The sequence below is a fragment of the Megalobrama amblycephala genome, linkage group LG7, assembly GCF_018812025.1.
Source record: "Megalobrama amblycephala isolate DHTTF-2021 linkage group LG7, ASM1881202v1, whole genome shotgun sequence".
NCBI classification, from domain to species: Eukaryota; Metazoa; Chordata; class Actinopteri; order Cypriniformes; family Xenocyprididae; genus Megalobrama; species Megalobrama amblycephala.
In genome coordinates, this window is record NC_063050.1 from 56,194,275 (window position 1) to 56,208,868 (window position 14,594).

The 14,594-nt window shown below is 32.5% G+C and overlaps 1 protein-coding gene across 1 annotated transcript in view; it reads left to right on the forward strand.

The window, feature by feature from the left end:
* The window catches only part of appa (amyloid beta (A4) precursor protein a), a 34,460-nt gene extending 20,316 nt beyond the window's left edge, over positions 1–14,144 (forward strand). Inside the window, 11 exon segments of the mRNA XM_048198192.1 lie at positions 16–183; positions 1,079–1,212; positions 2,248–2,322; positions 2,694–2,852; positions 4,847–4,975; positions 6,960–7,059; positions 8,930–9,124; positions 9,523–9,576; positions 11,615–11,697; positions 11,879–12,025; positions 12,109–14,144. Of these exon segments, the coding sequence (XP_048054149.1) occupies positions 16–183; positions 1,079–1,212; positions 2,248–2,322; positions 2,694–2,852; positions 4,847–4,975; positions 6,960–7,059; positions 8,930–9,124; positions 9,523–9,576; positions 11,615–11,697; positions 11,879–12,025; positions 12,109–12,210 (1,346 nt within the window). The 3' untranslated portion in view covers positions 12,211–14,144.
* Positions 14,145–14,594: the final 450 nt, after the last annotated feature.

Here is a 14,594-nt window from a genome sequence, read left to right on the forward strand (position 1 = left end):
TGTGTGTCCCGTCAGAGGTGTGCTTTGCGAGCGCAGAGACGGGCCCCTGCAGGGCCATGTTGCCCCGCTGGTATTTTGTGCGCGAGGAGGGCCGCTGTGCGCCCTTCATCTACGGAGGCTGCGGAGGAAACCGCAATAACTTTGAGTCGGAGGAGTACTGTCTGTCTGTCTGCAGCAGCGTGTGTAAGTCACCGACAGAACCGCCACGTGTGCCACTAACACTCCACTCACTCGCACTCATGCCCATTAAACGCCTTGCTTTCTTCAGCGAAACACAACAAGAGACGTTTAACAAGTTAACTGCAATTAACATGCAATAAACTGTCTAAAAATATTGCTATAAGTATATTATTTCCATAATACGTAGAAGTAAGTGTACGTCTTTTTCACAAGGCTTATGATACATTTCTGGAGCTTGATAGACACTGAACATCTTCATTTGTGTTTCACTGAAGAAATAAAGTCACACGGGTTTGGAAGGACATGATGGCGAGTGAATTAATTTTAGCTGAATTATTCCTTCAGTATGAGACTCTTGCTGATCTGCACTGACTGTCAGTTTCTCACGGGCGTTTTCACTTTCACTCTTTCTCACACACACGTGTGTTATTGTGACACGCTCTGTGTGTGTGTGTGTGTGTGTGTGTGTGTGTGAGTTTGGCTTTGGCTGCTGATTAACTCGGATCTTCTCACTGAATTTCTCTCTTGTAACTCAATTATTCTTCAACTGAAGTGTGTGTTTTTCATTTGCATGCATAAAATGGTTTATCTCAATGTCTTCACTACAAACCTTGAACTTCCTCGCTTCTCTCTTCATGACTTTATCTGTCAAATGCTGTTTAGACTTTAGTAAGTGTCTTTTAAGTCATGCTTTCAATCAAGTCTTTTGATATGGTAAGTAATGCATCACCAAGAGACATAAAATTGTGCTTGTCAAGCCATTTCAGGTCAGATTCTGATGCTTGTTTGAGATGTGAATCATTTACAACAGCATTGTTTTATAGTGTCACAGATACATTACAGAGATTATCTGTGACTTAAACACGAAAATAAAAGCGTTTTTCTCTCCGGTCCGCAGTGCCGACTCCCTCCTCCAGCCCTCCGGATGCAGTGGACCGATATCTGGAGACGCCGGCGGATGAGAACGAACACACTCACTTCCTGAAGGCCAAAGAGAGTCTGGAGGCCAAACACCGCGAGCGCATGTCTCAGGTTCGACACGCAGGGAAATTCACGCTTTCATTCAGCGAGGATGCATTAAATTGATCAAAAGTGACATTTATAATGATAATAATCATAAATGTTTCTTGAGCAGTAAATCATCATATTAGAATGATTTCTGAAGGATCATGTGACTCTGAAGACTGGAGTAATGATGCTGAAAATTCAGCTTTGATCACTGGATATAAATTACACTTTACTATATATTCACATAGAAAACAATTACTTTGAATTGTAATAATATTTCACAATTTTTACTGTATTTTTTATCAAAATAATTAACTTAAAAAATCCTACTAACCCCAAATTTTACTATATAATGTGTGTGAATGATCACTGGATATAAATTATATTTTACTATATATTCACATAGAAAACAATTACTTTGAATTGTAAAAATATTTCACAATTTTTACTGTATTTTTATCAAAATAAATGACTTAAAAAATCCTACTAACCCCAAATTTTACTATATAATGTGTGTGAATGATCACTGGATATAAATTATATTTTACTATATATTCACATAGAAAACAATTACTTTGAATTGTAAAAATATTTCACAATTTTTACTGTATTTTTTATCAAAATAATTAACTTAAAAAAATCCTACTAACCCCAAATTTTACTATATAATGTGTGTGAATGATCACTGGATATAAATTATATTTTACTATATATTCACATAGAAAACAATTACTTTGAATTGTAAAAATATTTCACAATTTTTACTGTATTTTTATCAAAATAAATGACTTAAAAAATCCTACTAACCCCAAATTTTACTATATAATGTGTGTGAATGATCACTGGATATAAATTATATTTTACTATATATTCACATAGAAAACAATTACTTTGAATTGTAAAAATATTTCACAATTTTTACTGTATTTTTTATCAAAATAAATGACTTAAAAAATCCTACTAACCCCAAATTTTACTATATAATGTGTGTGAATGAAGATGTTTCTATAGAAATATGGCATTTAATATAACATGATGTCATGTGATTTTGTTCTGTAGGTGATGAGGGAATGGGAAGAGGCTGAGAGACAGGCGAAGAGTTTACCGCGCAATGACAAGAAGGCCGTGATCCAGGTCAGTTCAGTCCTTAATACAACCTTTACCAGGAAGAAATTTTTTAAAAGTGATTTTCAAATTAAATTAAAAGTGATTTTTTTTTTTTCCATCATTAAGTTATAAACCATTAATTGATATTAAATGAGGTATTTGCCTCTATTGAAGACGCCAGCCCACATTTTTTCAACTTAGTTTTAAAATAATCACATTTATCAGCAGAATTCCTAGTGAACTACATTACCCATGATGCTTTACAGAAAATTCCACCAATCAGAGACTGAGCATGCAAAACAAAGAGCTCTTCGGCTCCGCCCTCTTCCATGAAGCACTCTATTGTAATATGGTTTGATTTTCCATGAGGCTTTGCTTGATTGTCCGTTTTCCCGCAGCACTTCCAGGAGAAGGTGGAGGCACTGGAGCAGGAGGCGGCCAGCGAGCGCCAGCAGCTGGTGGAGACGCACATGGCTCGCGTGGAGGCGCTGCTGAATGACCGCCGGCGTCTGGCCCTCGAGAGCTACCTGTCCGCCCTGCAGGCCGATCCGCCCCGGGTACACGCCTGTCCTTTAACATGTTCCACAGATCCACACACGAGCGGTTCCTGCAGAAACACGTTCAAAAACTCACATGCATCATGCACTAGCGTTCAAAAGTTTGGGGTCGGTTGAAAGAAGTCTCTTCTGTTCACCAAAGCTGTGTTTGTTTGATCAAAAATACATGAAAAAATCTGAAATATTATTACAATTTAAAATAGCTGTTTTCTATGTGAATATATAGTAAAATGTAATTTATATCCAGTGATCAAAGCTGAATTTTCAGCATCATTACTCCAGTCTTCAGTGTCACATGATCCTTCAGAAATCATTCTAATATGATGATTTGATGCTCAAGAAACATTTATGATTATTATCAATGTTGAAAACAGTTTATTTTCAAAAAAAAAAAAAAAAAAGAATGTTCAAAAGAACAACATTTATTTGAAATAGAATCTTTTGTAACATTATAAATGTCACTTTTGATCAATTTAATGCATCCTTGCGGAAGAAAAGCATTTAATAACCCCAAACTTTTGAACAGTAGTTTATACAGTACAGTCCAAAAGTTTGGAACCACTAAGATTTTTAATGTTTTTAAAAGAAGTTTCGTCTGCTCACCAAGGCTACATTTGTTTAATTAAAAATACAGTAAAGACAGTAATATTGTGAAATATTATTACAATTTAAAATAACTGTTTTCTGTTTGAATATATTTAGAACAAAGTAATTTATTCCTGTGATGCAAAGCTGAATTTTCAGCATCATTACTCCAGTCTTCAGTGTCACATGATCCTTCAGAAATCATTCTAATATGCTGATCTGCTGCTCAAGAAACATTTAATGTGTACAATTGTACAAAATATTTGTGTACAATATTTTTTTTCAGGATTATTTGATGAATAGAAAGTTCAAAAGAACAGTGTTTATCTGAAATCTAATCTTTTGTAACATTATAAATGTCTTTACTGCCACTTTTGATTGATTTAATGCATCCTTGCTGAATAAAAGTATTCATTTCTTTAATTTCTTTTCAAAAAAATAAAAATAAAAATTCTTACTGACCCCAAACTTTTGAACGGTAGTGTATAATGCTACAGAAACTTTGTATTTCAAATAAATGCTGTTCTTTTGAACTTTCTATTCATCAAGGAATCCTGAAAAAAAATATTGTACACAAATATTTTGTACAATTGTACATCATTAAATGTTTCTTGAGCAGCAGATCAGCATATTAGAATGATTTCTGAAGGATCATGTGACACTGAAGACTGGAGTAATGATGCTGAAAATTCAGCTTTGCATCACAGGAATAAATTACTTTGTCAAATATATTCAAATAGAAAACAGTTATTTTAAATTGTAATATTATTTCACAATATTACTGTTTTTTACTGTATTTTTAATTAAATAAATGTAGCCTTGGTGAGCAGACGAAACTTCTTTTAAAAACATTAAAAATCTTAGTGGTTCCAAACTTTTGGACTGTACTGTACATTCACACTAAATACTGCTAATAAAAAATAGTAAAAACACTGAATTATTTAATTAAATCAGATCTGAAAACAAAATATTAACTGAACACTGAAATGCCACACAGGAAGTCAAATGAACATGTGAATCTTTTCTGAAACTCAAATGAACTGATTCACTTCATGAATCATGGCTCAGGAGTTACAAAATAAAACAAATTAATGTAAAATAAAGTTTTAGTTTAGTCTTGTTTTTTTAGCTTGCGTTGAGATTTAGATTTACACATTTAATTCTGATATAGTAATTAAACTGAATTGATTATGGAGGACTTTAACTGTCAAGATGATTGATTTAAACAGTGACAGGATTCACTTAACTAAAGAATGTACTTTTTCTTCACAAAAGCCGTACATACTTTCAGGGCGTAGTGTAAGTAGGTGAATTGGGATGCAGGATATAGATGCACAAATCATATTACTTATGAATGCGAGAAAGAAAGTGCATCCGTGTGCATTAATTCCCCGTCTTCCTCTTCTCAGCCGCGGCATGTGTTCAGCCTGCTGAAGAAGTACGTGCGCGCCGAGCAGAAGGACCGACAGCACACGCTCAAACACTTCGAACACGTGCGCATGGTCGACCCCAAGAAGGCCGCGCAGATTCGGCCGCAGGTACGTGACGCTCGCTGTGACGCATAATAACTAACATCACATTATTCACAGTCAGTGTTCTTGTGCTTTTCCCAAGTACAGTATGTTTTATGTTAATAATTAATATTTTTTCCCCGTAACTATTGCACTTGACGAAGCCAGTATAAATGTAAAGTTAACACTTCAGGCCCCATCATGGTTCATTTTAGTTTTATTAATATTTTGAATTAGCTTTTATTTTTATAATTTTATTTTTCATGTTTAGTTTTTTTTTTTAATATGCTGCAATTAATGCTTGTCATTTTCATTAGTTCATGTTAACTAAAGTAAACAAAAGAAACCTCACTGATGTAATACTGATAAAGATATATTATTTTTTTATTTTATTATATCATGCTTTTGTTGAGTGAGATTGATCACTGGAGAGAGAGTAATTGTGAACTAGTTAAGCAAGTGAAGTTTTGGTGTGGGTTTGAATACAGTATTTGATGTAAATGTTTAATATGGCCTCTCATATATATTTCATCTGTGCATCAGGATTCCTGCCATTTCTTATTTTTGACCGGCTTGTGTTATCATTTATTTATGTGTTGAGATTTGTTGAATTATTGCATGAATACACATTTTTAATTAAATACACTCACTCCCAAACTGGGTGACCATATTTTATTTTATTATTTTATTTTTTTATTTTTTTATTTTATTTTATTTTATTATTTTATTGTATTTAATTTTATTATTTTATTTTATTATTTTATTGTATTTAATTTTATTATTTTATTTTACTTTACTTTATTTTTTTTTTTTAGATCTTACTTATCTTATTTTATTTAATTTATCCTTCCATCCATTCTCCACACCAATTTAATTTAATAATTAATTTAATAATTAATTTAATTAAAGTTTTTGATTAAATACACTCACACCCAAACTGGGTGACCATATTTTATTTTTATTTTATTTTTATTTTATTTATTTATTTTTATTTATTTTTATTTATTTAATTTATCCATCCATCTATTCTCCACACCACTTTAATTTATTTTAATTTAATTATTTTACGAATATAAGTAAGTGTTTGATTAAATACACTCCTCAAATTGCGTGACATTTTATTTTATTATTTTATTTTATCCATTCATCCATTCTCCACACCACTTTAATTTAATTTAATTTAATTTTATTTAATTTTATTTTATTTTATTTTATTGTATTTAATTTTATTTAAATTTTATTTTTTTATTTTTTCTTATTTTACTTTATTTATTTATTTTAAATCTTATTTATCTTATTTTATTTTATTTTATTTACCTTTCCATCCATCCATTCTCCACACCAATTTAATTTCATTTCATTTCATTTCATTTAATATAATAATTTCATTTCATTTCATTTCATTTAATAATTAATTTAATTAAAGTTTTTGATTAAATACACTCACACCCAAACTGGGTGACCATATTTTATTTTTATTTTATTTTTTTTTTTTTATTTTTTTTATTTTTTTTTTTTATTTAATTTATCCATCCATCTATTCTCCACACCACTTTAATTTATTTTCATTTAATTATTTTACGAATATAAGTGTTTGATTAAATACACTCCTCAAATTGCGTGACATTTTATTTTATTTTATTTTATTTTATTTTATTTTATTTTATTTTATTTTATTTTATATATCCTTGCATCCATCCATTCTCCACACCAATTTAATTTAATAATTTAATTTAATTTAAAACTGTTTTTACCACACTATTACAAACTATTATATTATAAACCATCAAACTATTCGTCACTCTATTGGAATGAATGATTAGTTGACTGACTGACGTTGAGCGTTTTAAATCAGTCACATGTTGTCTATGTAGGCCATAGACAGCAAGCTAGTTTACTTAGTTTTTTATATCGAAGCTGTTGATTGAAGCCTGTGAAGATGAGCACACTGTGAGTTAGCTGGATCTTGAAGAAGATGAAAAGCTCATTGACCTTTGACCTCTGACCTCAGGTGCTGACCCATCTGCGTGTGATCGAGGAGCGGATGAATCAGTCTCTCGGGCTGCTGTACAAGGTGCCGGGAGTCGCCGATGATATCCAGGACCAAGTCGGTGAGTTTGTGACGATAAAAACAGACGGCTCATGATCACTGCATGATGTTATTTAGGAAAGAGAGTCATCAGTGTGAATGATGACGAACTATTTCACATTTGAATATATCGATCGAGTGACGTGGACAGTCAGATGTCGTATACGGTCTTGATCTCACGTGCCCTTCATCGACTGCCGTTTATCTGTGGCGTGCGTCACTGCACCATCTGTGAGCCGCGGCCGCCTGCTCTCTGGCTTCAGTCCTGCGTTCGGCAGCAGCTCGTCTGTCATTAAGTGTGTCTGTAATTAAAGCTCTGATCAGCATGGAGTTTCCTCTGTAATCCGGTCGTATCCTCATCATCGCTCTCTCTTTCTGATGTCTGCAGTTTCTTCTCTTTCATTTGCTCACCGCATCGTTTTCTGCCCATCATCAAACTCCCGTTCAGCATCACAATGAGTTTATTTTTGTCAAAGTATGCCTTTAAGTTTAACTACAAAAAATCTAAAAATGTAAACATTTTACGTTTAAAATATTTAAATATAAAACCATAATAATCATATTGGAATAGCTTTAAAATTTGTGTATATATATATATATATATATATATATATATATATATATATATATATATATATATTTTTACTTTTTACAATAAAAATAATTTCCTTTTATTTTTTGACAGATATCAAAGGACAAAAACATTTTCCCACTTAAAATATAATTGGTAAAAAAATTTTTAGTTCTCATTACTGTAAAAATAATTTAATTAAAATTAAATTAAATTAAATTAAAAAATATATATATAATATTAAATTGTTTACACGTAATTATTTGTATTACTGCATTTAGTGTATGCTGTATCTGCATTATCTTTTACTGTAATATATAAAAATGACAACAAAATGAATCTAGTGGGAATAATCATGAGAAAATTATAAAAATAATTATCATTTGTTTTGTTGTTATTATAATTATATAATAACAATAATAAAGAGAACTCAGTTTATATATGAAAAATAAAATGAATTTTAATAAAAATAAACATGCAACATTATCATTGATAAACATAATTTTATTATAACAAGAAAACTCTGTTCCTATATGAAAATAAATAAAATGAGTAATAAATAAAAAAATAAGGAAAATTAAAATTTTCTTGTTTAGATAAAGTTATTCAAACTTTTAAGTTAACGAATGAATAAATAAATAATTAATAAAAATTATATAAACAGACATTAAAAAAAAAGAATTAAAAATGACAAAAACACAACAAAATTACAACAAAATATAAAACTTGATTCAAAATATTAATAAAAACTATCATTATAATATTAAAAATGTTGTCAAGGAATTTCTTTATTTTTAACTAAGTACTAAAATAACTGAAACTAAAACGAATAAAATGAATAAAAATTATAGACATTTAAAAAAAACAAAGTGACGACAAATTCAACAAAATTAATAAAACTTATGAAAACTGAAAAATAAAAATAATTATATAAAAATGTTTAAAAAATAAAGAATTAAAATGTAGAAAAGAAAGAATTAAAAAATAAAGAATTTAATTTAATAAGAATTTAAAAAATTATTATTAATTTAAAAAATTATATAAAATTATTAAAAATAAAGAATTAAAAATTAAAGAATTAAAAAAAAGAAAGAATAAAAAACTATCATATTAAAAATGTTGTAAATTATAATAAAAAGGAAAAAATCTCATAAATCCTCATTGTCGTTTTTGGATGAACAATTATGCCAACATTGTGTTATTGTAGACTTGTATTCCCACACATTATTAAGGGTCATTAATCTGAAGCTGTGTGTGTGTGTGTGTGTGTGTGTGTGTGTGTGTGTGTGTGTGTGTGTGTGTGTGTGTGTGTGTGTCTCAGAGCTGTTGCAGCGCGAGCAGCAGGAGATGTCGGCTCAGCTGGCGAACCTGCAGAGCGACGTGCGGGTCAGTTACGGTAACGACGCCCTGATGCCCGACAGCACCGCCAGCCTGGATCTGCTGCCCGCTGAAGACACGCAGGGCTTCGGCTTCATTCACCCCGAGAGCTTCAACCAGCCCAACACACAGAACGAAGGTATGAGCTGGACGTATCCCAGCAGCCCTGGCTGCCTCAAGAACACCATATGGCAGCAGATCTGACATCCGCCGTCACAGGAACACAGAGATCTGCTGCCTCAAATTAGCAATTCATTAACGTGCTGCTCAAACCCTAACATTAGTTATAGCATTAACTATCAATGAGTAATATCTTTTACAGCATTTATTAATCTTTGTTAATGAACAAAATAGAGTATCAAAGGTGCAAGTGTTTTGTTTTTGTGTGTGAACGGCACTCAGAATGATGCTCTGCGCTTTATTAGTCAATCAAAAGGCAGATTAAGTTGGCAAAACAGCCACTTTTCTTCAAAGCTGACATTGTTTTGATGTGTGTATGAAGTGAATCAGTAACTGACGACTCGTGTCTCTCTGCAGTTGAGCCGGTAGATGCCCGACCCGTCGCAGACCGAGGCCTCCCGACCCGACCAGGTACATGAGAGGATGAAATGTGTATCTGCTCATTCAGTTACTCTACAACTGTAATTTTGTTGCAATAGCTTACACACAGCACAGGGAGGCGTTATTTGAAACTTTGAACTACAGTAAGTAGGCTGCTGTCACTTTAAGAGCGAATGCACAGATCCAATATACAGTTAGACAATGTGCATTTTCTTTTTACTTTCCAAAACTGACTGTTTACCTGAATACTCGCCAAGACAGGCCTTTTGACAATTTTGTGTGTATTTGACTGTATAAGTGCAATAAGCCACGAAAAAGAACTTAATTGGTACCCGCGAGCTGTTTGAGAAGCGGTTTTTGTTGTGAGTGTGAAACCTGTGGGAATGAGTAATATTATGCGCAAAATACCCACAACAAGCTCGTTATCATTCCTACAAGAATGATAACTATATTAGCGTCCACACCAGCGAACAATATCGTTGTTTATTATAAGGCTAGGCGTGCTGCAATTTTGTTGTCTGTCACTTTAAATGCTGGAGCTTTAATAGCAGGATGGATTCTGATTGGCTGTCAATGTTTTTATCATTCATCAGCTGGAAAAAAATCATTCTGAAAGTGAATCCAATTGAATGCATAATTCAGATTCAGTTGGAATTCAGATCATAAATTAGATTGAACGCATACTTCAAATTCATTTAAAATCAAATTGAACGCATAATTTGAATTCAGTTCACATCAAATTGAATGCATAATTCGAATTAATTTAAAATCAAATTAAATGCATAATTCAAATTAAATTGGAATTCAAATCACAAATCAGATTGAACAATTTCAATTTAAAATCAAATTGAATGCATAATTTGAATTCAGTTAACATCAAATTGAACACATAATTCAAATTCATTTCAAATCAAATTGAACAATTAAAATCAAATTGAACGCATAATTCAATTTCAATTCACATCAATTTGAACACAATTCAAATTTATTTAAAATCAAATTAAACGCATAATTAAAGCAGGATGGATTCTGATTGGCTTTCAATGTTTTTATCATTCATCAGCTGGAAAAAAATCATTCTGAAAGTGAATCAAACTGAATGCATAATTTGAATTAATTTCAAATCAAATCGAACAATTCAGATTCAGTTGGAATTCAAATCACAAATCAGATTGAACAATTTAAATTCATTTCAAATCAAATTGAATGCATAATTTGAATTCAGTTCACATCAAATTGAACAATTTGCATTCAGTTAATATCAAGTTGAACGCATAATTCAAATTCAGTTCACATCAAATTCACCAATATTCATTTCATATCAAATTAAATGCATACTTCAATTCCAATTCACATTAATTTGAACAATTTCACATTCCTTTCAAATGAAACATAATTAAAGCAGTATGGATTCTGATTGCCTGTCAATGTTTTATCATTCATCAGCTGGAAAAAAATAATTCTGAAAGTATAATTCGCATTCATTTCAGATCAAATTGAACGCATATTCCAGATTCAGTTGGAATTCAAATCACAAATCAGATTGAACACAAAATTCAAATTCATTTCAAATCAAATTGAATGCATAATTTGAATTCAGTTCACATCAAATTAAATGCATAATTTGAATTCATTTAAAATTAAATTAAACGCATACTTCAAATTCAATTGGAATTGAAATCACAAATCAGATTGAACAATTCAAATTCATTTCAAATCAAATTGAACGCATAAATCAAATTCAATTCACATCAGATTGAACAATGTGAATTCGTTTCAAATTAAATTGAACGCGTAATTAAAGCAGGATGGATTCTGATTGGATGTCAATGTTTTTATCATTCAATTGGAAATAAATGGTTCTGAAAGATATTCCAACAATGTTCGTTCCTCTGTCGTTATCATTTTAGTTGTGGTGTGGACTCTGCTATTCTTTCATATTTAGAGCGATTTTTAAAACTACACCTGTATCGTTATTGTCCTAGGCGTGAACAGGCCTTAATGCAACACAACGCTAAAATCTGTGTATTTGCGATATTTATTTTCCGTCTCTGTGGTTGTTGTTCAGTGTCTGGACTGAAGCCTGACGATGTTCCTGAGCTGCGGATGGAAGCCGAAGAGAGACACAGCGAAGTTTACCACCAGAAACTGGTACCTACATGCTCATAAGTAAAACTATTACAGAGGATAGGTTTTTTCGTGTTGTCCTTGTGGCTGTATTACATGATGCAGTCGCCATGGCAACATAACCCCGTTGAGAGGACAGCCGGTGCGACTGTAATCTCGCCGCAGGTGATGCCTCATGTGCTTCTCTTTTGTTTCTGGTGTTCAGGTTTTCTTTGCGGAGGACGTGAGCTCCAATAAGGGAGCTATTATTGGCCTGATGGTCGGAGGCGTTGTCATAGCAACCATCATCGTCATCACCCTGGTGATGCTGAGGAAGAAGCAGTACACGTCCATCCACCACGGAATCATTGAGGTCAGTGAGTTCAGCATGAATTAAATGAGCTGAAATGTTGGAACATTAGATGGGAGTGAAATGCGAATTGATTTGATTGACAGGTGGACGCTGCCGTGACCCCGGAGGAACGTCACCTGTCCAAGATGCAACAGAACGGCTATGAAAACCCCACCTACAAGTTCTTTGAGCAGATCCACAACTGATGGCGTAATGCCCCCCCCCCACCTTCCCCTTACCCTCCTCATTTCCAGACGCTGCAGAAGACACCAGCCGAATCTCACCGCGTCATAAACATCACGCCTGTTATTGGCCAGTTCCCGTGACTGTCAATCAAACATGACCTCCCATTGGCTGGACGAACATTCACATGATCAGTTTCAGGTTGTTGAAGATTCCGTTTCAAATTGAATGCACAATTCAAATTCAGTTGGAATTCAAATGGCAAATTAGATTAAACACATAATTCAAATTCATTTAAAATCAAATTGAACACAATTTGAATCCAGTTCACATCAAATTGAACACAATTTGAATTCAGTTCACATCAAATTGAACACAATTTGAATGCAGTTCACATTAAATTGAACACAATTTGAATTCAGTTCACATCAAATTGAACACAATTTGAATCCAGTTCACATCAAATTGAACACAATTTGAATTCAGTTCACATCAAATTGAACACAATTTGAATGCAGTTCACATTAAATTGAACACAATTTGAATTCAGTTCACATTAAATTGAACACAATTTGAATTCAGTTCACATCAAATTGAGCACAATTTGAATTGTTCACATCAATTTGAACGCATAATTCAAATTCAATTCACATCACATTGAACATAATTCGAATTAATTTAAAATCAAATTGAGTGCAGAATTTCGAATTTGAAATCAAATTGAACATTTCAAATTAATTTGAAATCAAATTGAACATTTCAAATTAATTTGAAATTCAAATTGAACGCATAATTCAATTTCAAATCACATCAATTTGAACACACTTCAAATTCATTTCAAATCCAATTAAGCGCATAATTCGAATTCATTTCAAATCAAATTAAACGTATAATTCGAATTCATTTCAAATCAAATTGAAGGAATGATTTTGATTCAGTTCAGATGAAATTGAAGGCATGATTCTGATTCAGTTCACATCACAAATCAAATTGAACACAATTCAAATTCAGTTCAAATCAAATTGATCGCATAATTCAAATTCAGTTCAAGTCAGATTGAATCTATAATTCAAATCACAAATCCAATTGAATGCACCACTAAAGTTCAGTTCATATTCAAATCACAGTTCAAATTAAATGCATAATTCAAATTTGAATTCACTCCAGATTTTTCAACCACGACCTCCCATTGGCTGGACGAACATGAACATGATCAGATTAACGCTTTTTTTTCCGTTTAATGCACAATTCAGATTCAGCGTTTAGGGCCGGCGAGTGACTGGCGTGTCGTGTCCCCTGCACCGTCTGCTCTCACTACTAAACGAGTGAAACACTGGGAGATCTGAAGGGTGAACGTCCGAGACTTCATCCCGTCAGACACGCCTCCTTCCCTCCTCTTCCTCCCTCCTGTCATCGCACACTGACTGCAGCTGCGCTGTGTTTGGTGATCATTAAACCAGTCACAAAAAAATCTAGTGGTAAATTTGATGTCCTTCTGAATGAGATCTTGAAATTGTTTGATTGTTTCTGGTTTGTTTTTCAAGAAAAAAGAATAATTGTAAAAAAAAAAAAAAAGAAATTTGCCAAAAAAAAAAAGTTTTTTTTTTTTTTGTCAATATTAAAGTAATGCAAAAAAGATTAGTTGTAACTATGTAGTGCATGATAGAAAAAATGATGGAAAAACTATTTGGATCTTGGTCTTTTCTCACGTAGAGACATTTTAGCAGGGTTAAACAGTAACTTGTGAAAATGTGATTTGAGTTGCACAAAAAAATGATAAACTCAATTGGCTTCTGCTTTGATACAACTTCGATTTAAACGGATCCATGCTTTTACTTCAATATTTTTTTTATCAGCGGTGGCTGTCGATGTACATTTACTGTCTTTAATGTTTTCGTTCTATGCATTTCAGAGATTTATTTACTCCTTTATAAACAGCTATTTAATTTTGATTTTCCATTGGACTCGTGGTTGTGTGTTTTTTAAGCGGGTGTTCGGGGCGGGCGGGTTTTCGGGTCGTTCTCTGTATGTTTGTATCCAGTCTGTTTTGTGTTCTCAGATCACTCTGTGTTCGCAGATGTAGAAAACGTCTCTCTCTTCTTCATTTCTCCTCTCAGTTTTCGTTCTTTGCTGCAGAAACAGATGCAGCACTGCAGGGTGAAGCTGCACAGGATCCACTGAGAGATAAACGCCTTCATCTCACTGCAGAATCGAAAGAAAACAGCCAGAAGATTGTTTTGCATTGCAACATTATATTTCGTTTCACCCCAAATTCTCATTTATAATGCAACAAAATAATTAAATATTATTTAACGGGGCTGTATGTTAGAATTTTCATGTTTTAATTGATTTTTAATGCTAATGTGTGAACAGCTTGTAACGAAACTTAAAAAACGAGACCTTCCAA